This window comes from Molossus molossus, unplaced genomic scaffold (genome assembly GCF_014108415.1).
Source record: "Molossus molossus isolate mMolMol1 unplaced genomic scaffold, mMolMol1.p scaffold_m16_p_23, whole genome shotgun sequence".
Classification (NCBI taxonomy): domain Eukaryota; kingdom Metazoa; phylum Chordata; class Mammalia; order Chiroptera; family Molossidae; genus Molossus; species Molossus molossus.
In genome coordinates this window covers 25,408,067-25,432,993 of record NW_023425359.1, presented here as the reverse complement: position 1 = coordinate 25,432,993, position 24,927 = coordinate 25,408,067, and the positions used below count along the sequence as shown (strand labels likewise).

The following is a 24,927-nucleotide window of genomic DNA, read 5'->3' as shown; positions in this document are numbered from 1 at the left end:
TGAGGACCCTCCGTGGGCTGGGAGTTCTGATGGCAATGACGCCGGGAACAGTGGATGGAGCCCGAGGAGAGGGCACTCCTTCCCAAGGGGCATCGCAGAAACCTCCCCAGGCAGACACGCGCTGGAAAGCGCAGGGCCCGGGTCTGACCACGGCACTGTTCAGGGAGCATCTCGGTGGCCTGGGTGGAGCACCCTTTGAGGAGCGCTGACCTGAAGGGTCTGGTTCAAGCAAGTGTCTGTGCTCCTCCTGCTCAGCCACTGCTCGGGCTGGACGGGCTTTCTCCCTGCCCGCTGCTGTCCACGCGGAGACCTCCTGCATAGGCCTCTCCATCGGCCCCACTCCGCCTGGCTCCCCGTGGCCTCCCCTCCCTTCTGTGACGGGTCCTTAAACACACCGACTGAACCAGGCTGTGGGCACTGCTGGGTTCTTATCAGCTCTCCATCACTTTTTTTGTCCCCCCAGCAAATCTGCAGGCCCCCGAGGGCTGAGACCTTGCATTTGACCTTCACATCGATAGCACCCCGCCCCACATTCGGGGTGAGTGGGTCCCAGAGGTCTGGTGAGTGATGGAAATTCTGGGCTCGGCCCCTGCCTGTCCCGGGTGACGCTCTCATCCCGGACACGTATTTGGAAAAGCCCAAGGACGCTCAGAGCCAAAGGCTTCAGGGTGGCTCGGAGGCCCCCTGGCCTGGGTCCTGTCCCTCCCCTAAGTGGGTCATCTCAGTCTGGACCCCACTGGCCTGTGGAAAGTGTGAGTGAGCGTTTATCCAGGGACTGACTGTCTTCCATTTGGGGGCTTCTAGGCTTCGATGGAACAAAACCAAGAAAGCTCACACTCCGGACAGGAGTGAGTCTGACTGCTGCTGTGATGAGAGGGACAGGAGGGACAGCGCAGGGCTGTGGCCTGGCCAGTGGCCCAGTCCTCCCACTCGGGGGCGGGGGCAGCTGTAGACGGACATGCAGTGGGTGAGCGGGAGCTCTGGGTGGCTGTCAGTCTTAGGAGCGGCCGGTTGTCTCCAGGGGACAGAGCCGCTGTGGAAATGAAGGCAAGGCAAAGGGAAGGAAGACAGGGGGCCACAGCTCTTACCTCATAGACCTGGAAAAAAATGGGGATGTGAAGTCAGCATTTTGAAGGGGAAAGAAAAGAGAAGCAACACTTAATCACTCGTTTCACACAGCTGATACCTGTCTGCACTGCACAGGAGTCGGGGGCCAGTGCTACGGACCGGGGCAGAGAGCGCAGGGCCGGCCCTGGGGGCCCCTCCCTACCGCCGGCCGCCGAGGACGAGCGGCCAGCCAAAAGGTTCGGGTTACCTGGGAAAAATAAGACCCGGCTCTCTCTGGGCCAAGCGCACCAAAGGGTTCCTTGGGACGTAATCTGGAGCTGCACAAACACCTCCCCAGAAAGTGGAAGCAATGGCCCCAGGGGCATCTAGAACGAGCGTCTTTGTTCGTGATGCTTCTTTCCATAGCGCCGAGGGAGCAGGGCGGGGAGGCTGGGATGGGTGACCCTCCTGCTGGCCACACCCTGGACCTAACCTGCGTGGACAGCCCCGGAAGGCAGGTGTGTGTGGCTGCAGGGGCGGCCTCAGGACAAGCGGGGAAGGACCATGGGCGCGTCAGCAGAACTCACTTGAGCAGACATGACCTCGGGGCTGAGTGAGCAAAGGGACCCCGCCTCGGTCACCTCTGCAAGGACCCGCTCCCTGTGCTGAGCAGGGGGCCTTGCTCCGCAAGCCCCTCCCCGCGACCTTCACCCACCCAGCTCTTCTTCTTCTTCTTCTTGGCGTCGGCATCCTTGCCGCTGCCGACGCTGGAGTGGCTGGTGGTGCTGTTGAGGCTCGAGATGCTGTCTGAGGAGTTCTGCCTCTTGATCCGGAGTTCTGGGGCGAGGGCGAGGGGGAGGAAGAGACAGGCTGGACTCAAAGTGTGAGGCGTGGGCAGGGTGGGGGAGAGGGAACCACCCAGCTTCTGGGTCCACGTTATGGGTGTTGGGATCATTCTTTCACCAAACGTTTATTATTCATGATGTCTCAGCATAAAAAAAAACATGCTAATGGTGAAAAATAAGTAATAAAGTGATCTCTGTTCCCAAGAAACTGCGGGTGCACAGGAGACATGGTTTTGCACAAACCAATGTACCCCCGCCCCTGGCCCAGGCACCCCTCACCGGCCAGTCCAGAGCATCACCCTGATGGGCACCAAGGGGACCTGGCGCACTGTGGAAACACAGGTTCACTCTGCCGCCGCCTCCTTTTCATGCTCCCGGCCCCCCTGATCTGGGGCTGGCTCGCCTACCTTTGGGCGTAGTTTCCGAGGCATTGAGGGCCCCCTGAATGACTGCCTGGGCCTCTGAGTTCTTCTTCTTCAGAAAGTCTATGGTTTCTCGCAAATCCAGCAACTCAGTGTCCTGAGAGAGAAATGGAGCGGTGTCATGCGATGGGACCGGAGCACCTACCAGGTGCCAGGTGATGGGCTGGGCACCGGAATCCTATCAGATAAGGGACACAGGGCGGGGAAGTGGACATCTTCATTAAGGGGTAGCTCGAGGATTCAGGGTGACAGAGGGAGAGCGGGCCTCAGGGCACTCGGGGGTGCGAGGCCAGCCTGCCCCGCCCGGGCCTCTCACCTTCTCCTCGGCCGTCTCCGCCAGGTGCCGCAGGCGGGACGTCATGTTCACCAGGCTCTGCTCGAAGGCGGCCACAAGGTTGGCCTGAAAGAAACACACAGGGGCCCTGAGATGCCCGAGGCCAGGGCCGGGGGCCTGACGGGGACGCAGCTCAGCGGACCTGTCTCAGAGCTGACCAGGCAGACAAACCTCTGGGGGATCTTGAAATATGGACCCCCCTGAGCGGGCAACGTGCACTCAGAAACTTCCCGGCGGGGCCAGCTTCCCGAGTCATGACATGGAGTTTCCCGGAGACCTGGAGCGGGTCCCTGTCACTACCGGGGGTGGGACTGTCCCTCTGCTCCGTGGGTCCCGGTGGGAGCTGTGTCGGCTCTGTGTGCCTGGTGACTCTCCGTCCTGAGGGTCCTGCTGCTCCTCCTCCTCCAGGCCCGTTGCAGGGCCGGGAAGGGAGCCCAGGGAGTGGCAGGCTTGTTTCGTGAAGGGGAGGGTCCCCGGGACCCTCCAGGTAGGAGGCAGGCGGTGGCCACGTGGAACCCAGCCTGAACCGGTGCCAGGACGTGGAGGACAGTGACGAGGCCGGGACTGGAGGGGCACCTTGGGGACGAGACGTCGCCGTCAGTGGAGGGTGTGTGAGCAGCTGACCTCCGCAGGAAGTGACGGATGTGTTCTGCCGGCTCTGGGATGATGCTGACAGTGACACCGTCACCGCTTCCTGTCACTGATGATTTTTCCTCCCGGCGGGTCGATTCGTTTTCACCCATTGCCCTCGAAACCCCGGAGGCTCCTTTCGTCTGACCACAGCTGTGGCTGCTCTGGTCCGACCGAGCCTCTGCCTCCTCGGCATGCCGTGAGCCCGAGCACTTGATTTCACCTCCCACAGGGGAGCCCCCGTCGTCTTGGCTTCATGTTGTTTGCTTCTCCATGTCCCTGGCCGTGTCTGTGGACAGACGGCCGGTCGCCCTGCAAATCCACCCGCGGTGACCCAAGAGCTCCTGGCTTCTCGTGTCTTCTCTGTGCAGGCCTCTGCCGGCGGGGGGCGCGCTTCACACATCTGGCCGGGTTTCCTCCGGGCTCTGCTGAGCCCCCTGATCCTGAACCCCATTAGGGTGTCTGCAGGACCTCCGACCAAGGGGTGGCGCCGGAGAGAAGCGGGCACTGGGAGGGGCGGCGGTCTGGGTGTGCCCTCTGCTGGCAGCTGGGAAGCTCATGGACCAAAGCTCGGTCTCGTGCCAGGATCCTGAAGGAAGCTGCGGGCCCTTCCCCAGTCCCCTGCTCGAGGGCCGCAACCCCGGCACCGCTCTACCTCGGAAACTCAGAACCTGTCAGTCTGGGTGTTTCGTTCACTCTGTCTGAAGCCAAAGGGAACGTCCTGTTCTAAGGAGAATCATCCTCCCGATTCATTTCCTTGGCCCCTGCCCAGGCTCGCTAGCAGATGGCCGACAGCCCGCAGCGTAACTGGTCAGACGCGGATGTTCTCCCCGGCTCTCCCCCAGCATCTCCCCGGCAGACTCTCCCGGGGTGGGCAGGACCAGACCCACCACCGCGTCGGTGGGTGGGGTGCCGGGAGGGAGATGTTCTTGTTTACGTTACAATTTTTGTAAGTTCCCACGAGTGGAAAAAGTGTTTTATATCAGCTTGGAGCAAACCACATACAACGGCTACACCGAGGGCTTGAGAACAGAGAAGACGGAACCGCCCGCGTGCGAGGGGACCGCTGTGGGGACCCACGGGAAGCACGGGAAACACGCGAGGTCTTGGTGAGGCACCTCCTGTCGGCTCCAAGGGGGACCGCGGGCCTGACAGCTGGGCTCCCCAGAGAGGAAGGGAGAGCGGAAGCCAGAAACCACCGTGGAAGCTGGAGACACGGTCACTTTTGTGCGGACACTTGGAAAGGCCCCGCGGATCCGGCTCAGCTGCTGTTTACAGCTTGGGGGGAAAATGACTCTTATGTTCTCTGTTCGCAGCTTGGCCGCAGGGGACGAACGGCCGCAGCCTGTCCAGGGGGCGGCTGCCACCTCACGGGGCAGCCAGACCAAGGTCTGAAGGAGAAACGAGGTCAGTCCAAGCGAAAGGGCCGTGGGGCAGGTCGAGGGCACAGACCAGGCCGCTGGCTCCCAACCTGGAGCTCAGACCCTCTCGCCGCTGCCCGAGGGGCCTCCTGGGACAGGCAACTGGGAGGGTGGGGCCTACGCAGTGCCACGGTCACCAGACAGAATCCTAAACCCAGTTCTGTGTCCGCCGGTTCTGCACGAGCAGAGACATGGACGCCCCCCAGGGCAGTGCTAACCGTGCTGGGGGCTCTGTGATTGCAACAATCTATGGTGCTTCCTGTCCACGGCCAAAGGCCAAGCTGTGCCCACCTCATGCAGAAGCACTGGCCGTCCTGTTCTTCCTCTGGGGCAGGGTGGGGAACGTTTTCTGCCAAGGGCCACTTGGATGTCTATAACATCATTCACAAGCCATAAAAATGATCAACGACCCCGGCTGGTTTGGCTCAGCGGTTAGTGTGTCAGCCTGCAGACCAGAGAGTCCTGGGTTTGGTTCCCGCTAGGGGCATGTACCAAAAAAAGAACCCAAACAGAAACAAACAAACAAACAAACAAGATCAATGTAGCCTGGCCAGGGTGGCTCAGTGGTTGAGCGTCCACCCCTGCACCAAGAGGTCGCCAGTTCGATCCCCAGTCAGGACACACGCCCAGGTTGTGGGCCTGATCCACAGAGGGAGGCGTGCAGGAGGCGGCCCATCGATGTTCTCTCTCATCGATGTTTCTCTCTCTCTCTCTCAAATGAATAAAGAAAGAAAAAAATCTTAAAAACAAAATTATCAACTTAAAAATTAGCCGGCTATATTTGGTCATGCTAACTTAGTGAGGTGTGCGACGTTAGCTGGTATTGATTTTGCCGGCCTTATATGGCCCACGGGCCAGACATTCCCACCCCTGCTCCAGGGAGTTCAAAGACCACTGGAGGTGAGCTCATCCATATCTATAGGTTAGGCCGGAGACAGGATGGTTCTTTAGAAAAATCAGAACTCAGAGGCGGGGTGGCTGATCCCCAAGCCCTCTCCGATCCCTGTGTCAAAGCCCAGGGACTACTCATGAGATAACTGTCCTCCTCGGCCGAACTCATCTAACTCTGGGAAAAATAACGGCCCGGGTCTCACTCACGTTGGCGGACAACTGGGACGTCAGGGTGGCCACCTTCTCCTGGGACGACTCCAGTTCCCGGCGAAGCTTGCGGATCTGCTGTGAAGGGAAGAGAGAGAGCTTACGGCAGCCGCCCAGCGGGCCGGGGGGACGGTGCAGTGCAGGGGCTCGGCAAGCAGGGACGACGGCTTAGCCCCTACCTCAGACTGCATCCTCTCCTCAGCCTGGAGAAGGAGCGCAGAGGGGAGAGAGAGAGAGGAGGTTACCAAGGGCGAGGAGCCAGGCCTGTGGCCGGCAGAGCACGGAGAAGCGCGGCCCAGAGGTGCCAAGAGGCCGCACCTGCCACCGGGCCCTGGCTCCGGGCAGGACTGGCCCGGACCCTACCCCAGGGCCTGGATTGAAGAAGACTCTGGACAGGGAGGCTGGGAAATGACACTGGTTGATCGGAACAAACCCTGCCCGCCCCAACTTGAAGGAACCAAGAATTGAGGGCAGAATGAGACCGAGAAGGACAGACGGGATGAGCCCTGGGCAGCGGACACGTGGTAACTTGCACATGGTCGGGTTCCAAAGTCCTGGAAACCCACCCGTCACCTCGCCACGCGCACACGGCAGGCTCTGGGGCAAGGGCTCTCCAGCCTGCGGAGCAGGGCAGCAGGGTGCTGAGCCGGAAGGACCCTGAGCCACAGAGGACCCAGCCGAGGGCCCCGCCCCCACCCAGGGGCCCGCCGTGCAGGGGGGGAGGGGCAGGGGGGAGGGGTCAGTGCTCTTACTGAGGAGTACGTGGAGGACGCGCTGGAGGCCAGGGACAGCACTGAGCCGTGGACTGTAAGAGAAAAGAACAGGGAGCTCACGGAGGGCCCCGGGGACGAGGCACAGGCCCGGGAAGAGCCCCGAGGTGGGAGCTGGCACTGCTTCTGGAGCAGCAGGAAGAGCAGATGGGGCCCAGCGGGGCCGACGGCCCGGAGCAGGCCGGGTCTGCCGAGCAGAGCGCCTCCCTCCAGCCGACGCTGGCTGGGCGGTGGGCCGGGCTCAGCGGCTCCGAGGGCCCAGGGAGGAAGGCGACGTCCCCGGCAGGACCCGGAGGCCTGGGCCGCGGAAGGCAGTTCCCACCAGAGCTGCAGAGAACAAGCCTGCCAACTGCCTCCTGCTCTCAGCGAGGGACACGCGAGCGCGCTGGGGGCCGGGAGAGGACTCCGGTGTGTCCTCCAGCCATGGAGGGATGTCCTGCCTCCAGGAAGCCGGCCCCCAGGCTGACCATGAACCCGACACCGTGACCACCACGGCTGGCCTGAGGCTGATCTCGGAGAACTCTCAGAAGAGAATCGCAATGCCTGGCTGTTTGTCAGGACCTACGAGCTGCCGTCATGTCCCTGCGTGACCTCGTGGACCCGAGACACTGGGAGCAGGCCGCTGCTGGGGGTGGGCCGCGGCTGGGAGCACGCAGAGGGGCCGCCGAGTCTGTCCACACTCATCGCCCCCCAGCCCCAAGGTTTTGGGGCCCCCAGACCCTTCGGAGGGATGGGAGAGGAGCTGAGATGGCCCCGCTCAATGTCGTGGGAGCGTGTGCCTGTGCTGGTCTGAGACGGTGGAGTGGTGGCGGGTGAGGGCCCAGCGGAGCCAGGATGAGCGTGAACCGCGCTGCGTGAAGTCTCACCATCGTCCGTGGGGTCTCGGAAGGATCCTGACCGGATCATGCCCTTGGGTCTGTCGGCCAGGGACAGGGTGCTCCCCACTTGGGAGCCGCTGTACAGCTCGAAGGCGGCCTCGTGGGTGGGGATGCTGTTGGAGCGGGTGATTCTCGGCGTGGCAGCCGCGGTGGGACTCACTGGAAGGACAGAGGGGGGCGGGAGGGGGCAGGAGAAGAGGCAGGGTCATCGGCGCTCTGGGCCCCGGGGAACGGAGCGCCAGGAGGGAGAGGGCAGGAGAGGCAGGGGAGGTGGGGCGGCGGGGGGTGCGGGCAGATGGGGGCCTGGTGGGCAAGGGCCTGCTGTCTGCAGTCAAAGTGGCATTTCCTGTGCTGCCTGCCCTGGATGGTCAGGCTGGGCGCCTGGCGCTCCTCCCGAAACCCCCACATCACGGAGACGTGCCTGTGAACGCGGGTGACACATGTGGCCAGGAGGACAGATCAAGACTCGGGTCTGAAGGACACAAAGAGCCAGCTGCAGAAGGGGCTCAACTGGGGGCCTGTGGGCGGGACGGCGGGACTGACGGTCCCGCCAGGTTCCAGGGCACTAACGCAGCAAAAGACACAGCCTCTCTGCCCGGCGTTCCCGCGAGAAGAGCAGGGGAGTGTCAGGTCCAGCGCAGCCTGCTCCCCAAGCCCCTGGGGGTCACAGCCTCAGGGCTCCCCACACAGCGCCACCACGCCGGGTAGTTCCTTGGCGCGGCACGGGCAGCTGGATGGCTGTCTCTCCGGACAGACCCAGGCAGAGCAAAACTGCACACCTCTGGCCCTTCCCAGTGCGGCCTGAGCACCGTCCAGCCAGGCCCCTCGGCCCCTCAGCCCTGGGCCGGCAGCGTAAACGCATATCCGTCGCTTGGCCCTCAGTGGAGACAGAGAATAAGCTGCCCAGTCCTCCATCTAATGGTCCTAGGGACCAGATGACCTTTCCACAAGAACTGTTCTCTTCAAGAGGCAAAGCGACCCTGCTTCCTAGTTCTTCAAGTGCCCCCCAAGTCACCCCAGAGGACGGAACAGCCTTTCCTTCCCTCGGCTGGAGGAGGAGGTGGATTTAGACACAGCGAGCAAACCGCAAGCGTGGCAGGGCCCCGAAGAGGTTCCCGCTGGGCCGACCGCGCCCTCCCCCGGGCGTCTCTGCGCCCCGTCCCTGAGTCAGGATCCCGCCTCCTTGCTCAGCCTGGAAAGGGCGTGGCCAGAACATGGCCCAGGGCGGCGCTGCCTCCAGGGCAAGGCTGGTCCCGGCCCAGACCCAGCAGTTGGGGACCCTGGGCTTTTCTGGGTTTGGAGGCAGGCCCCCATCCTTTGCAGTCAACCAGTTGTCCCTTCTCCCTCCCGGCAGCCTGACAGCCCACTGGTCTGTGCCGGACACGGGTCGGCGGCCATCCTCGGCTCTCGCCCAGACCCTCGGGTGCTCCGAGGGCCCACCGCGCAGGCCGGGGTCAGCGTGTCGGCTGGTCTTGGAGCCGTCTTAGTGGGATGAACGAACAGAGGCACCGCGAGGCCGCCCAGCACCCAGCACCGAGCGAGGCAAACGGGAGGAATTCAACGCCCAGCGGGCTGGCCTCTGCCTGCCGGCGGCCCAGCTCCAGCCCCGTCACAGCGAGCACCCGCGGCACTGACCTACGTTGGTGAGCTGGCCCTTCGCACTCAAGGACATGGAGAGCGCAGGGGGGGACGCAGGCTCTGACTGGCCATCGGGCTCCGGCAGCCCCCCCATGGCGTGGGAGTGTCGCCTCTCCTTGGTCTCCTCCTGGGACTGCAGCTGGTACCTGAGGGAGGCAGCAGCCGTCAGTCTGGGCCACCGAAAGGGGCAGCGGTTTGGCGGGTGGGAGCTCTGAAGCAGGACCAGGAGGGAGCAGGCGGGGATGCCCAAGGAGGGAGCTGAAGCGGTGGTGACTCGGTGTCCTCCCCAGACCCCACGAGGGGCTGCAGGACGACGGCAAGGACCCCCAAGGGGAGGGAAGTGCTGGAGGCAAGGCAGACCATCTGCTTCGTAAGTGGGCTTCCAAGCAGCGGGGTCCTGCCTGCGGCCCAGTGCCGTGGTAACAGCGGATGCCCTGCTGTGTCCCACGAGGCCCTCTGGGTCCCCCCAAGGCCGCCTGTCCCCCCTCGGCTTTGAGGGGAAGATTACAGCGAGGAAGTACTGCCAGGATCGGGAAGTGCTGCAGGCGGGTGCAGGTGAGGGCGAGACTCCCCTGTGCCAACTTGTTTCTGCTCCAGGACAGAGCACGGGCTGATGGGGTGAGGCGGCACAGTCAGCAGGGGCAGGGCGCCAGGGTCCCCCAAGTCACGGCTGGGGCTCAGGAGAGGTTGCCCGGGGCAGGGCAGGAAAGCATGCGTCAGGGTTACCTGAGCCCTTTCTTGGGCAGCGTGTTCCGATCCCGCTGGTTACTGTGGAGGAGGAAACAGGAGAAGCGTATGGGTGCCTCTGAGCGCCTCCAGCGTGGAGCCCAAGATCTGAGGGACGCGCCCCTGAACTCAGACGTCAGACTCCCTTCCCTCTACAGGCAAGGGGAGGCGGCCACAGCCTCTTGGCCCCAACCTGAGAAGCCGACCTGAAATGCTCAGTGCTCCCCTGATTAGAAAGCAGGGTGTGGGAGCTACCAAGGCCACGGCATGGTGGATGGAGCCAGGCCATGATGTCATAGGAATGACATAGGAATGGTGTCACAGGAACGGTGTCATAGGAACGGTGTCATAGGAATGATGTCATAGGAAGGATGTCATAGGAATGATACCATAGGAATGGTGTCATAGGAATGGTGTCATAGGAACGGTGTCATAGGAACGGTGTCATAGGAACGGTGTCATAGGAAGGATGTCATAGGAACGGTGTCATAGGAACGGTGTCATAGGAAGGATGTCATAGGAATGGTGTCATAGGAACGGTGTCATAGGAACGGTGTCATAGGAACGGTGTCATAGGAATGGTGTCATAGGAACGGTGTCATAGGAATGATGTCATAGGAACGGTGTCATAGGAACGGTGTCATAGGAAGGATGTCATAGGAACGGTGTCATAGGAACGGTGTCATAGGAACGGTGTCATAGGAATGGTGTCATAGGAACGGTGTCATAGGAATGATGTCATAGGAACGGTGTCATAGGAATGATGTCATAGGAACGGTGTCATAGGAACGGTGTCATAGGAATGATGTCATAGGAACGGTGTCATAGGAATGATGTCATAGGAACGGTGTCATAGGAATGATGTCATAGGAACGGTGTCATAGGAAGCAGAGGCTGCAGCTGACAGGCTGAACCAGCTCTGCGACCTCAGTGTGTCTCTGTGCAGTTTCCCTACTGATACGATAATTGAAAAACTAAAAACACCCTACCTACCTCACAGAGTTGTGAAGCAGATGAAATCACTTCATGCAGACAAAAAAACCTTGAAAGTCGCTACATGGCGATCAGACCTAGGACAGCACTACTACCGGCTGCAGGAGCTGGGACCTGGCACAGACTCTGTCCACCTACCTGTCCAGCTGCCCGGCGCGGGGGCTTCCACTCCAGGCCAGCTCCTCTGCCTCTTCCTCTGGGGGCATGGCCGAGGGGGCAGGCGGAGTGGGCGCGGGGGCGCTGCTGGCGAAGGCACTGGGCAGGCTCATTGGCAACTGCAGGGACTCCATGCTTCTGTGCAGGCCTGAGAGTTTGGGGTACATGCGGGGCTCCTTTGGCACGCTGAATGCACTCATGAGCTCCAGGCCTTGGGAAAAGCTGGCGGAATTAATATTGAGGATGGGAGCCGGACTGGGGGTGAAGCACGACGGGAGGGGGCCCCCGGCTGCGGGGCTGGCCGCACGCAGGTCTGGGACCTTCGGGGCGTGGGCGTCGCCGGACGACGGCAGGTCCAGGCTGTTGGAGTTGACCTTGTCCAGGTTGGCTAGCGAGGGCGGCTTGGCAAAGCTCTTCGCTGAGGCCCTGGGTGTGGGGGGAGGGCGTGTTAGAATAATGGCGCTCGGGCAGCCGGAGGCACATGGGACCTCAGAAGATCCTCGCCGGCCTCCTCCCTCCCGGGCCGTTTGCAGAGCCCAGGAGCTGAGCTCCCAGTGATGCCATGACACGCGGGCAGCACACCCGACCCCTGGCCGGGGACCCTGCGTCTTCCCACACAGAAGCACATGCGTGTGGGAGACACAGGCAGCTCTACACGCACGGGTGTGACGTGTAAACGTGAAATCAGCGCGCAGGAGCCGGTGGGCACGACGGTTGGGCCAGCAGAGGGGCCTTGGACATCAGGGGGGAAAGGGGGAAGGAACCGGGCATGCAGGGCGTGGTGGAGACCCTGGGGGCCCAGGCGGTGCCCAGGCCAGGGAGTGCAGGATCCGAGAGAGGTCGGGGGCAGACGGACGGGGTGGGGGGCGCTGCCATGCAGGTACCTGACAGGGGCTGGCAGCAGCTCCGCCAGCTTGGTGGCCGGTGGGTGGCTCGCCTGGTTCTTCGGAGTGGTCTCCGGGGAGCCGATGCTCTTCAGGGAGATGTTGTCTGCGTCCAAGGCCACTGCCTTGGCCTTGGCCTTCTCCTTCTCCCGATCAGTCTGATTGACAGGGGCTGGCGTGGCCCGGCCACTGGCCACCTTGGAAGGCTCCTTCAGCCTGGAGGGCGCTAGGCCTGCCTGCTTGGTGCTGAGCAGGCTGGGGTCGATGCTGCTGCTCACGGGGCGCGGCCCGCCCCGCCCTCCGGTCACGCTCATGGAGCTGGACTTGGCTGGCCGGGGCAGGCTGCGGTACTGGATGTTGGAGCGGGCTCCGGGGGCCAGGAACCCGGGCTCTGGGCCGTTGGACACGTCCAGGCTGGTCTTGCGTCCGTTCACCGGTTTCACGGGGATGCCCGAGGACTTCTGGATCTTACTGAGCGTGGCGGAGCCACCGGTCTGCATGACGGTGGCCGTGCCTGTGGCAGGAGGCGGCTTCTTGTAGCCGAAAGACCCGGAAGTGGAGGGGCGGGCGATGCCGGAGGGCGGCTTCTTCGCGTCGCCCAGGCGGTCGCGGCCCGCGTCGGAGGAGGACCGCTGCAGCCCGGTGCTCCTCGCCGCCAGCTTGCCCTTGTCCGTGGCTTTGCCTTCGGGTTTGCCTGCACGAGGCCGGAAAAGGTAAAAGCAGGGGATTGGCCAACGACGCACAGCACCCGGGGCCCCGCCTGGGCAAGCAGTCCCCCAGCAGCTGATGACACTTCTTGCCGGGGGGGGGGGGGGGGGGGAGTGGCCTGGGAGTGGTTTGTTTTTATTCTATTGCTGTGTTCTGCTTCCAGACTACAACGTTCCGTGTTGGTTAACATGGCAAAGGCCACTGCAAGGATTTTCGAGAAGGAAAATCTAGCAGCTGGTCCAGGAAGGAGGAGGGAAGCCCATGGACCAGAGGGCGGCCACGTCCACCGGCGATGGCAGACGAGGGGAATGTGGACGAGGTGAGAGTAGCCTCGGGTGGGCTTTGGGAGTGCACACATGTGACTTCTGGTTTTCTAGGGGCCCCCTGAGATGCCTAGCACGTCCCTTGTGAAGATGTGTCTTGGGGAAACCAACTGGTCTCGACATAACCTCCCGACTCCCCCTCCCCGTCCTTAGCCGTGTGACTCGGGCTCAGCCACACGACCTCTTCGAGCTGTTTATTCCGCCCACTAAGTGGGGTTGGCGATACGCTCAGGGTGCTGGGCAGGCCCGGCGACCACAGGGACAGGGCCCCGACGCTCCCCTCACCCCGGCTTACCTGTGACCTTGAGGGCACTCTGGGCCGTGTGAGTGATGGGGGAGGTGACGGCCACCGGCGGGGTCTTGCCCTTCTTCAGGGACCCGGGGTGGCCCAGGCTGATGGGCTTCTTCAGCTCTCCGACCTTGGACGTGTCGTCACAGCTCTCGGGCCGCTCCCTCCGCCACTTGGAGCTGCTGGACTCCATCTTCAAGCTGCCGCTGTCGTATTCCAGCTTCTTGGGGGCCTTCTCCTCCGACTCACTGAGCCAGCTCAGCCCGCTCTCCGCCAGGGAGCGCTTTTCCGAGTCCGTGCGGAGCTGCGGAGAAGACGGGGAGGGGCTCGGTCACTCACTGGGGACGGGAGGTGGACGGCTGGGGGCTCACCTGGCTGCTGGGTGGCCCTGCTCCTCCCAGGCTTCAGTCAGCTCAGGGTTCCACCCACCCCGAGGGTGTCAGAGGGAAGACACCCCACACATCCCCGATTTCTTTCTTCTCCAGTTGGAACAGCTCCGAACTGGCTGGTCACTAGCTATGGGCACTGGGGCAGCTAACAGCTTAGGTGACCGCGCGGGAGCCGCAGGCGTCTTCCCGCCAGTTCCCAAGGGCTCGGTCAGGGCGTCGGGGGACCACGCCGTCGGCGGGTGAGTGTCGCACTGGCCAGGCTCGGCCGGGCGTCTGCACACGCACGCACCACTACCGTGGAGCTCCGGCGGGAGGCGGTGGGAGTCGTCGGCAGGGAGTTGAGTGAAGAGCTGGCGTTGAGCTCCTCCGAACTGAGGTTCTCGGAGGCATCGCTGAGGCCGCTGCTGATGGAGCTGCTCTCGTCCCAGCTGCAGGGGGACACAGGGGTCAGGGCCGGAGCCGCCGAGGCGGGACGCGGACTTTGCTATCGACGGAGGGATGGCCGAAAGGAGAAAGCTCGGGGGTTAGGCCTGGGTGTGCAGGGAACCCCACGTGTGACCCAAGCGGCCTTGTCGTCGGACGATGCTCCTTCGTCAAAGGCGCAGGCTGCCTGCTCTGGCCAGAGAGGCTGTATGTCCTCCACAGAAAGGCGCACGGTAAAGACGAAGATTAATCCGGTCACGGCGACCGGCTCCTGCTCCTCGCCGACGGCCCCCACCCCTGCGACCACTACGTCAGTGTCCACTCATAGACGTGCTCTCTGGGCGTTTCCCCTCCCCTTTCTCCGTCTCTACAGTTTTTAAACAAGGGCTAGGAAAAGACATTTATTTTTCTAGCACCACAGAGACCTGCCTGTTCTCGCCGCCCCTGTTTGTCCAGCTCAGGAACTGCACTCCAGGTGTGGCCAAGCCGAGGGGCCCCGCCGTGCTCAAAGGGCCCATCGTCACACGTTGGTATCCCGTCTTGTTTCTTTAATACATTTTTTTTTTTTATCCTCACCCGAGGACGTTTTTCCATTTTTTGTACAGATAGAGTGGGAGGGAGAGAGAGGAAGAGAGAGAGAGAGAGAAAAACATCGACGTGAAAGGAACACATGGAGTGGCTGCCACCTGCACGACCAACCAGGGCTGGGGACAAACTGCAACCCAGGTACATGCCCTTAGCGGGAACCGAACCCGGGTCTCTCCGGACCACAGGCCGACGCTCTAACCGCTGAGCCAAACCGGCCAGGGCCATTTTTTATTGATTTTTTTTTTTCTTAGAGAGAGAGAAAGGGAGAGAAAGAGAAACAAAAAACAAACATCGATGTGAGAGAGAAACATCCATCGGCTGCCTCCTGCACGCCCCCCACTGGGGACTGAGCCCGAAACCCCGGCACGTGCCCTGAGCGGGAATCGAACGGGGACCTCTCAGTCCATGGGCGACGCTCCATCTGCTGAGCCACACCGGCCAGGCTGCATCCCTGTCTTTACACAGAAACCCGGGTCCGCTCACTCCCTGGCCTGGCACAGCCCCCGCTGTGTTGCTGGGACTCCGCACATTCTTCGGTTACATTTCTGTGGGCGGCGGGTTCACAGAACATCGAGCTGCGTTTCCAGCTGTTCTCACCTGGTCCGCTCCTCAAAAGTTTCTCAGCTCGAACCCTGTCTCCTACCTCCTTTCTCCAAAGGTCCCGGCTCCCAAGACTTTTCCCATTTCGGTCCCTCCCCGGACCCTACAACGCTGTTCAGGCTCCGCTCGGGTTTTAGAGCCAAAGGCTGAGCGCGGGACTTCGTAAGGCTGCTCTCCCGGGACGCCTGTGCCCGCGGGGACTCGCGCCCCAGCCCCGCGTCTGGGCTCTCAGCTCGCTCGTCCGTCTGCGTGGCAGGAGCACGAGGCTGGAGGCTGAGGGCAGGTTGCTGCGAATTAGCCGGTATCTGGAAAATCTTTTTCTTTTCGATTTATTTCGACTTTTGTATCGTGAACAAAAGTCAGACGTGCACGTCACGTAAGTGCTCGGCCCGGGTCCCCACTGGCCACCCTCTCATCTGTGTGCGGAGCACAGGGAGGTGGGTGGTTCGCACCCTCGGCTCGGTTGCCGTGTGGCGATGAATCCAAACACACCGAGGAAAAGCAGAGAAAACGCGGGGATTCGATTGCTACGAAGCACAGTCACGATCAAAGGACAGTCCACCTCCTCCCTCCCCCAGACTCACGACACAGTACGTCCACTCGTCCAGGGCTGGGACGTCACGCCCCCGAGAAGGGAAGAGCAGCTCTGGTTTAAGGACCAGCTCCTGGGGGCAGGACGAGCTCTCCTGCAGGCAGAGTATTCAAAGCAAATTCTCTCAGGGCGAAGGCAGAGGAGCCTGGGGCACCAACGCTTCCATCGGAGACCAATTATTGGTGATCAAGGTCTTGGAGCAGAGAAAACCCTAAGGGACACCCCACCCCGCCCCGCCCCAGAGGGCTGCGCTGCCGGCCAGTCCACGAGAAGCCCTGCATTTGGGGGAAGCCTGGTGCTGAGACAGGGCGAAGGACTTCATCTTCTCAGAGAGGCTGGGGCCCCCCTGCCCCAAGGACATTCCTCCCTGGTCAGAGTCTTTTCCCACCATAAGAAGGTAGACGCCTAAGACGCCCAGGAAAGTGGACTAAAGGGTTTGGAGACTGGGGGTGCCCCCCTGGAGGAAGCATCCGTGCTACAGTTAAGATCCGAACATTACCGAAGAGTATAAATAAACGGACGGTGGAAGGAGGCCCCGTTCTGCCCTCCCGCTTCAAGAACTTCCCTGGGCATCTGTCCCCCAGCGGGGTGCCCCCTGGAGCACCCCGCTCAGCCCCGGCTCCCACACTGGCACCTCAGCCTGCCCCTCGCTGGCTGGTTTACTCTCGTTTCCGTGACACCCGTGCCCAGCAGGTTTCCGGAAAAGGATGCTGGGGCAGCACCGTGTAAGATCTGACCTACTGTCAAATGCCTTCGTACTGTTTCAGCACGTGAGATTCGGGCTGAGCGTAGCCCCCTAAGCTGACAACAACCCCCTTTCCCAGTCTGAGGGTGTTGCTCCACCGTCCGGCCTGCATGGCTGCCCTTCTGATGCTTGTCCTGAGCATGTGACCTGTTAGCTTCCTCTCTGGAAACCTGGAGCGTTTGTTTTCCTGGTGTTCCGAAACATCCCTAACACTGGCCTGGTGCGGGCCCACGTCTACCCACTGAGTTGGATACTGGCCCTTAAAAAAATTTTTTTTTCTTTATTGATTTCAGAGAGAGAGAAAGGGAGAGGGAGACAGATAGAAACATCAATGAGAAAGAACATCAATTGGCCGCCTCCTGCATGCCCCCCACTGGGGATCGGGCCCACAACTTGGGCATGTGCCCTGACCAGGAAATCGAACTGGTGACCTCTTGGTGCAGGGTCAACACTCAACCACTGAGCCACACCGGCCGGGTCTCTCATGATTTCTTTGATAATTTTCTCCTCTCCATTTTCCAGTTCTCTCTTCTAGAAGGTCTGTTATTCAGATGATAGGTTTTTAGGTTGATATGGTCTCTGACTTTCTCTGTTATTTGTCCACTATATATATATATATATATATATATATATATATATATATAATTAAACTCTACTTAGGGGGCAGTAGCTTCCATTTTATCTCACGATGCCTGCGTTAGGATGTTCATTTCTGCTACCGTATTTTTAATTTCCAAGGCGGCGCTAAAATAACAGGTTGTTCTCTTCCTTAGACGCAATCTCTTCTCCTGAGATGTTCATTCACTCATTCCTCTGGAGGCGTGGATTTCCCATCTCTTTGCAGAAATCCCATCTTTCTGCTGAAATTCCCCATGTACTCAAGAATGTAACCCACTGTTTCTACTAGATCCCTAAAAAGTATTTATAAAAAATACTCTGCAATACTTGTCCTGCGGTTCTAACATCGGAGGCATCTGTAGGTCTGCTTCTGTTCACTATTTCCCCCCTCGGTGGCATTTTCCTGCACCTTCAGGAGGCCTCTGACTTGGCATCACATGCAGATGCTGTGAGGACAAGAAGGACGATTCGTGTTCGTCGAGGAGGACGCGGGTCTTCCTCAGACGGCTGCCAGAGCTGAGCGCCAACTGTGATCTGCGGCAGAGCTCGGTCTGGGCTCTGTTGTTGCTTCGGTTACAGTCAGTTCATGGCTGGTCTCAGGTGTTTTGAGGGCAGGATCAAGACTGTCCTTCTTGTGGGACTTGGGTTCTGACCACAGTTGGACTGCAGAGTTCCCTCCATGCCCTACGACCCAGCCACCAGCTCTGGGGGCTGAGGTGCCCCTTTTGCTCTTGGTGGCCCTGTCTATGCCCGTGGTGAAAGGTCTTGGGCTAGGACGGGTCTTCCTCGGCCCTGCTGCCCCACCCTCGGATGTCTCTGTCCTGTGCACCCTGCAGGGGACCGGTGTCTTGCTCAGCGGTGTGCATGCTCTCGGTCTCAGCTCACCGCCGCTGTATGCTCAGAGAGGAAGCGGGTACACATCTGCCCTGTGACCGAGTCTCCTCCTGGCCAGCCCACATGCTGCCATTCTCTCCTCTTGCCGCAGCCCTGGGATGAATGCACCATGTTGTCCCTGCTCTCCTAGGAAGGACTCTCTCCTTTCTGAAACCGAGTTGCGAGTCTGCATCCTTAGATATCAACTGTGTTCTTTTCTAAGTTAGTTTGTAACTTATCCAGCTTCTTGTTGTTGTAGGGTGGGACAGACAGTGTAACATTGTACCATTCTTTTCAATCAATTAGCGCTATTACTTAAACCTCCACCGAAGGCTGAGCAGATTCTTCTTGTTCTCTCGCCCACTCTGAGCACTGAAGTAGGACCCGTCACCTCTGCAGGGTGCAAATGGGGCTGCGAGGAGGCCAGCCCGACTGGACACGGCTCTGTCGTGTCCGAGCAGACACGTGGCCAGGCACGGGGCAGGGCACACCCCTCCCCTCTGGGAAAGGCACCAACGCTAGCACAGCTCTGGGCTAGGACTGGCCGCCCGCCCAGACTTCTCTCACACGGTCCACTCCCCACGGTTCGGGTCCAGCCATTCCACAGACGTGAGATGGCCAAGGGTGTGGGCGAGCCGGTGGAAGGGTGGACTAGCTGCGACCGCACGGGAACACGTCCTGCTGCTTCCCCAGCGCGATGTGGTTCTCAGAAGCCAGACTCGGACGCTGGGCCTGTCTCCTTGTCTGGAACACAGATGCCTGGTGAATCAGTAACCACACGCTCCGATCATTTACCACGGAGTGGGTAAGCGCTCCATACAGCAACCTCACCTTCTCCTGAAATAGTTGCCTTGCAGTATGAAAATAGAATGTGATCTCATTGATAATTTCACATCACATGCCGAAGCATCGGTTCAGATGCATCGGGGTAAACGAACAGTGGGATTTATTCCGCCTGTCTTCCTTGCTAAAACGCCCTGAGCAGGAAACCGGGGTCAACGAAGGGCGGTTTGGACAGCAGCGAACGGGGCCCATGGCCCGAAGCGGCTACAGTTTGGACTTAGACTTCGGCTCGTCTTTCTCTTCACGGCACCAGAGGGGCCACGGTTGATGGGCACATACGTTGGTTTACTGGCCACCCCTCGGCGAGCGGTCAGGAGGCTAACAGAGGATACGTGATAAAAATAAAAATGAAAAGGCAACGGAAGAGTCAGAGTGAAGTGGGCAATGTCTGGAATGCTGTTTTGAAAAGGAATCCAGGCCACGGAGAGCGCGTCCCCCCCAGAGTCGGAAACCTCCCCGGCTCCCCCGACACGTGGTCTCCGAGAGCCCGGAGAGCCACGGGCGGGCCCGGGGAGACGGCGCTGTTTTATTCCATGTCTGTGGTTTGGCGGAGGCCACAGCCAGCCGCTCTGGCCCCCCAGAGCCGGGCAGAGGGAAAGGGTGAACTGCACAGGGAGCAGTTCAGGAAGGGGGGAGGGGGCTGAGAGGAAGCCAGAGCAGATTTTTGAGCCAAGGGTTTGCCAGGTCTTCATCAGGGGCAAAGGTCGCCGAGAAGAAGGGCCTCTGTAACCAGAATCCAATACGAAATTGGGGTGTGTGTACGATTAGGAAACTGTATGTGCACCCCCCCCCCCCCGGATCTCTGGCAGTGAGCTCACACCCCCAGCCCGGTCTGTAAGAAAAAGGATGTTTCAGAAAATCGTTCAAGACACTTTCTAACTCCAGCTGGAGCCACAGAACTAACTGATTAATGTTGCTCAACTCTCAAATGCTGAGGCTAAGCTGTGAGTGACTGTGGGCCGGAGACCCCAAACTTCAGATTTAACTCTTGCAGACTGGCCACACACAGCGCCAGAGGACACAGTCACCTTGATTCTGGAGGGGTCACCTGCAACACCTAGGTGACGAATTCCTCCTCAGACCCAACGGGGACGGATCGGAAAGATTAACAGCACAAAACCCGAAGACATTTCCTGGAGGTCAAACCCAGCTGACTTAAGAGCCAAGAACACGAGACCCCAACACCCTAAAGGACCTCGACACCCTAAAGTCCTGGAACCACACTCTGCCACTGTGGCTTTTTCTTTTTCTTCTTAAGGTAACACGATTTCTGCAGTGTCTGCCGAAGTGTCCCGTGGCACCTCGAAAGGGGTCAGCCAGTGCTAACAGACCAGGGCCACTCCGCCCCCAGGAATACGAAATGCCGCCCCAGCGGCCCACCGGAGAGGGCTGTTACTTCTGATGATGCGCGATGCAACAGAAAAGTGGGAAGACCGTCTGCCGGGCCCCCATTTCAGCCCGCCCCCACTCTGCGGGTCACCTTGCTACGAGGCCTAAGCATTCACAGTGGGGACAGAGGGTCCCAGGCCCAGTCCTGGGCAGATCCCCAGGCAGTGGAGGCAACGGGATCTGCGGCACCGATAGGTTCTGTTGGGGTGTCAAGGCGGGACAGGGTGACTGCAGGGAGCTGGGCAGGCACAGAGAGGCAAGGAGACCGGGGAGGCGCGAGGGGCTGCCCCGAGCTGCGGCTGGCGGACGGAGCAGAGGGAAAGCGGAGTGCTGAGCCGGGGCCCGGAGTCTCCTTAATCAGGACCAACTGTGGGTGAGGAACGCTGACTCAGCGGCCACCACTTGTTTGCCTTCTCTCTGGTTTCAGAGATTTCCCTCCGCCTGCCCCCATCTCCCCTCCGCTCTTCTCACGGGGGTGGGGGCGAGAAGACAGGCCCCAACGAGGACGTTTAAGCCCAGAAAGACGTGACTGGGAGCCCCTCCCCAGAAACGGGGAACATCCTCAGGGTGCTGCCATGGGCCCTGCGGAGGGTCAGAGGCAGCCGTGGGCACAGCTGTGGATGTACCGTCCCCTCCGCCGGGTCTTTATCTCCGCAGCTGAGTGAGTTCCCATCTTAGCTCGGCCTCAGCACCGAGGAACCACAGGTTTGTAATGTCGAACCCCAGGGAAAATAATTCTGACTCTAACTTGGCCCCAAACCCACCTTGACCAAAACTACAACGTCACACTGGTAAGGGTCAGCTGGCACAAGGGATCCTGAGCTTGTATCTGAGAAGGTCTCCGGGAAGGAGGCGCTTCCGCTGAGCGCGGCTTGGGACCAGCGCAGACCGCCCCGTCTGCCAGTCTCTGGAAGAGGAAGACGGTGGTATCCGATTTAAAGTTTTACGAGATGCTTCCTGCTTCCTCCCCACAGCTCACCCACATTCTCCCTGAGCGGATCACATGCCAAAGTGTTTGCATTTCTGCGTTCGCTTTAAATCAACGAGGAATTAAGAGGCAAAGGACAGGACTCGGACAGCTGGGAAAGGGTCAGGGTCAGCGCCTTGAGCAGGGGACGCCCTCTTTTCCAGTAAAGCACCGGAGGGTAAATGCTTCAGGCTCCGAGGTTTCTCAATACCACTGGCTCACTCGTTGTCACTCATCAGATCAAAGCGCCTTCTGCTCCGTTCTCCTCCCTCACGCCCTGTGCACACCGGCGTTCCCTCAGGTACTTACTAAGAAAAGCTCCAACGTGTGCCTTTTGTACGGACCCACAGCCCTTGCTTCTGTCCAAAGGGCACGTATTTCACATCAATTTCTAGTGGAGGCGGCGGGTGCGTGCTGGTCCATGCAAACAGCCTCATCTTACTTTTCTTTGTCAACCTCACCAGATCACGTGAAAAGACTATTTCCCTACCATGTGTCCGGTATTTCAGTCCACACGCCCAGCACTTTTACATACACGGACAACCTCGTTCAATGTTCGCGTCAACCCTGAATTAGACATGACTTCCTTCTCACCTGGAAGAGAGCGAGCCTTCGGACAGGTCGAGCTACGTGCCTGAACCCCCACAGCCAGTGAACAACCAGAACCACTTGAATGCCCAGACCTCCCCTGGAGAGTCCTGCGTTTAACCATCACGTACACGGTCAGGGCTGCCCTCCTGAGAGACTGGGGTGGAGGGGGCACAGAACAGCAGCACCGAATGAGGCTTTGACTGGCCCACTGGCTAAATTCTTTTTTTTTTTTTTTTTATCCTCACCCGAGGATATTTTTCCATTTTTTGTACAGATAGAGTGGGAGGGAGAGAGAGGAAGGGAGAGAGAGAGAGAAACATCGACGTGAAGGGACACATCGAGTGGCTGCCACCCGCACGACCAACCAGGGCCGGGGACAAACTGCAACCGAAGTACGTGCCCTTAGCGGGAACCAAACCCGGGTCTCTCCGGACCGCAGACCGACGCTCTAACCGCTGAGCCAAACTGGCCAGGGCCCACTGGCTAAATTCAACAGGGACCTTCTAGTCCCATCTCTCTGGCTTGTCAGCTGCATCTCAGCATCAGTCACCCCTCAAAATCCCTCCTGTTGTCAGTGTTACCGACAGACTCTTTCCGCTCCGTCTGCCCAACCCCTAAACTTGGGCCTTTCATGTTCTGTGGTCCTTGACTTACAGATGTTCTCCTTCTACCCAGCCCCTGGGGGTTCTGCCCCTGGCCCGCATGACGGCAAAGCATTTTCTTGCAGAGGGTAAGAGAGGTTGGATGAAGTGTCTGGCACCGTAGATGTTGCTGGATGAAGGAATCACGGGGTCCTATTCAAGGATTTTCTCCAAATGGACATCCCACCAGCGTCTGTTGCAGGAAAGGCGGCTAAATGTTTTAAAAATAATTTCATCCCATCGGGAGCGCAAAGGTTTTGGGTTCCTCTCCCTTGGGCGTTTGCCTGCCATCTAACTGTCAAAATGCCTGCTTTTGGCAGAGTATTAATAGCTGAGCTTGGGTTCTTGTAGTTGGGAAGGTCACCTTGGGATCTCAGTAGCTCCATCCACAATCCCACACATTGGCCCACCAAAGGCCAACCTTTCCTGTGGCCCTAGCATGTTTCTGCAAAGCCCTCTGATGCAGTTTGCCCAGAACAGCTCGGTGTGTACAACTGTCTGCTCTCCGCACGAGAGGTCACCTTGTCATTTGGGTCCTAGCCCACAAACAGCACTCACGCTGAGCACCGTCCCTCCGGAGGAATCGCCGGGGTAGCTCTCCTGAGGACGACAGCAGCCGCTCTGTCAACAGGGACCTTTGAGAGGTCCCTTCTCACACTCCTCCAACCCTAGAGGGCGCATCGGTCACCAAGGTTCCCGTCGCCCCTGGGTGGTGGGATGCACGAACAGGAGCTTCTGCATGTATCCAGTTATATGAGCTGAGATTCCATAGAGCTCGGGGCTTGTTCCATTTGCGAAAGATGTTACATTGTTTCTACATGAGCTCATCGGTTTGCTCCCCTAGAGTGGCCTCAGTGCTTCAAAGACCAAGGTGGCTCCTACACAGACACTTGCAACAGTATTGACACATCGTCTGCTCCTGAGGCAGCTGCTTCGTAGAATGTTCTCCCTTTGGGAAGACAGTTGAATGTTCTCCCTTTGGGAAGACAGTTGCGGGCGACCAAGGGCACTTTCTCTGCTGGGGCGAACGTGGGTTTCTAATCCAATCTCTGACCCCAGACAGATCTGCGATGCTCTACAAGGTAACCTTTAATTTGAACCGCCTCCCCTCCCAAACAACCCATACATACATTCTTTCCTAATGTAAAGATTTCCAATAACAGCGTACAACTAGCAGTTAATAATAGATCCCAACATGTCAATTACAGCGGTCTCCAAAAATAAAGCTTCATGGGGGAAGAATCTGCAAGTTACCAGACCGGCAGAGAAGCCCGCTCACACCACCGAAACCTGGACGCCCTCCGGACGAGCCCCGAGCGCAGTCCCCGGGAAGGGTTTTCTGAGTAAAGCAAACCATGACTCTCCGGTACCTCGCCGCTCTGTCGCCCTCCCAACCAACCTTACAATTAAACACGCAAGGCTTGTTCCCAAGGCTAAGTCTTTCCTTCCGTTTCTCGAGAGCGAGAAGGAAAACCATGTTAAGAGGCAGCACTATCACCGGCCCTTCCTCGCACTTTGTCTAAGGTGGCGACGGGGTCTGCACGTGGTCTGTGGGGTTTTCCTTCTTGCCACCCAGCCCGCGAATGCTCACCTCGCACGGACCCTCAGAACGAGAACGCTCATTAGCAGGGGTGCCCCGAGGAGGCCCTCCGGACCCACGCATTCTGAACAGCGCTCTCTCCCGGCAAGACTCTCCCTCTTCTTTCCTGAGCTGTGCCCTGGCCCCCGGGCAGGCTGCCAGCAGAAGAAATCCCCCCAGACAGGACGTGTACACGTCTCTCTACTCTAGGTCTTTTTTTTTATCCTCACCCGAGGACATTTTTTTTTTTCATTTTTTGTTCAGGTAGAGTGGGAGAGCGAGGAAGAGAGAGAGAGAGAAACATCGACGTGAAGGAACACATCGAGCGGCTGCCACCCGCACAACCGACCAGGGCCGGGGACAAACTGCAACCAAAGTACGTGCCCTTAGTGGGAACCGAACCCGGGTCTCTCCGGACCGCAGGCCGACGCTCTAACCGCTGAGCCAAACCGGCCAGGGCTCTACTCTAGATCTTAAGGAAGGTTGAGCTGTCACCCTCGCCACGGCAGGGACCAGTGACCTGGTCTTGGCGGACACTGAATTTTATACACCTCTTGCCTTTGCCTCCACCTCAAAATTAACTGCCTTCTTCTCTTAAGTCACTCGGGTCATGAACGGCTTTACTCCTGCGGACATTTCTTTGTGGAGGGCCCCGAAGGTTCTCACTGCAGAGAAGGGGACAGCTGAATACCACATTGTGCCTGGGGTCAAAGGTCGGCATCAGAGAGACATCCCGCTGCGCCGTGGGAGGTGTGAAAGACCTTGGTTTTCGCAGGCGAGCCTCCGTGCATGGGCGAGCAAGCACCTCTCCCACCCAGGGCAAAGCCGCGAACAAAACAACGCAGGGAAGAAGGAGTCTCAATTCCGCACCCCTCGGGGGCCGCCGGGTAAGGTCGCGCTGGAGAAACACACGTGCAGGTGTTCACG

At 59.7% G+C, this 24,927-nt stretch overlaps 1 protein-coding gene across 1 annotated transcript in view; it reads right to left on the bottom strand.

Annotated features, from left to right (window-relative positions):
- Positions 1 to 24,927, bottom strand: part of NAV1 (neuron navigator 1) — an 84,732-nt gene that overhangs the window by 10,100 nt on the left and 49,705 nt on the right. Inside the window, exons 4-16 of the mRNA XM_036277578.1 lie at positions 13,841 to 13,979; positions 13,169 to 13,466; positions 11,843 to 12,536; positions 10,941 to 11,384; positions 9,810 to 9,851; positions 9,081 to 9,229; positions 7,434 to 7,604; positions 6,550 to 6,602; positions 5,798 to 5,875; positions 2,631 to 2,714; positions 2,300 to 2,411; positions 1,763 to 1,884; positions 1,089 to 1,097 (exon numbers count right to left, since the gene is read on the bottom strand). Coding sequence (XP_036133471.1) covers positions 1,089 to 1,097; positions 1,763 to 1,884; positions 2,300 to 2,411; positions 2,631 to 2,714; positions 5,798 to 5,875; positions 6,550 to 6,602; positions 7,434 to 7,604; positions 9,081 to 9,229; positions 9,810 to 9,851; positions 10,941 to 11,384; positions 11,843 to 12,536; positions 13,169 to 13,466; positions 13,841 to 13,979 — 2,395 coding nt within the window. The remainder of the gene's footprint in view (positions 1 to 1,088; positions 1,098 to 1,762; positions 1,885 to 2,299; positions 2,412 to 2,630; positions 2,715 to 5,797; positions 5,876 to 6,549; positions 6,603 to 7,433; positions 7,605 to 9,080; positions 9,230 to 9,809; positions 9,852 to 10,940; positions 11,385 to 11,842; positions 12,537 to 13,168; positions 13,467 to 13,840; positions 13,980 to 24,927) is intronic.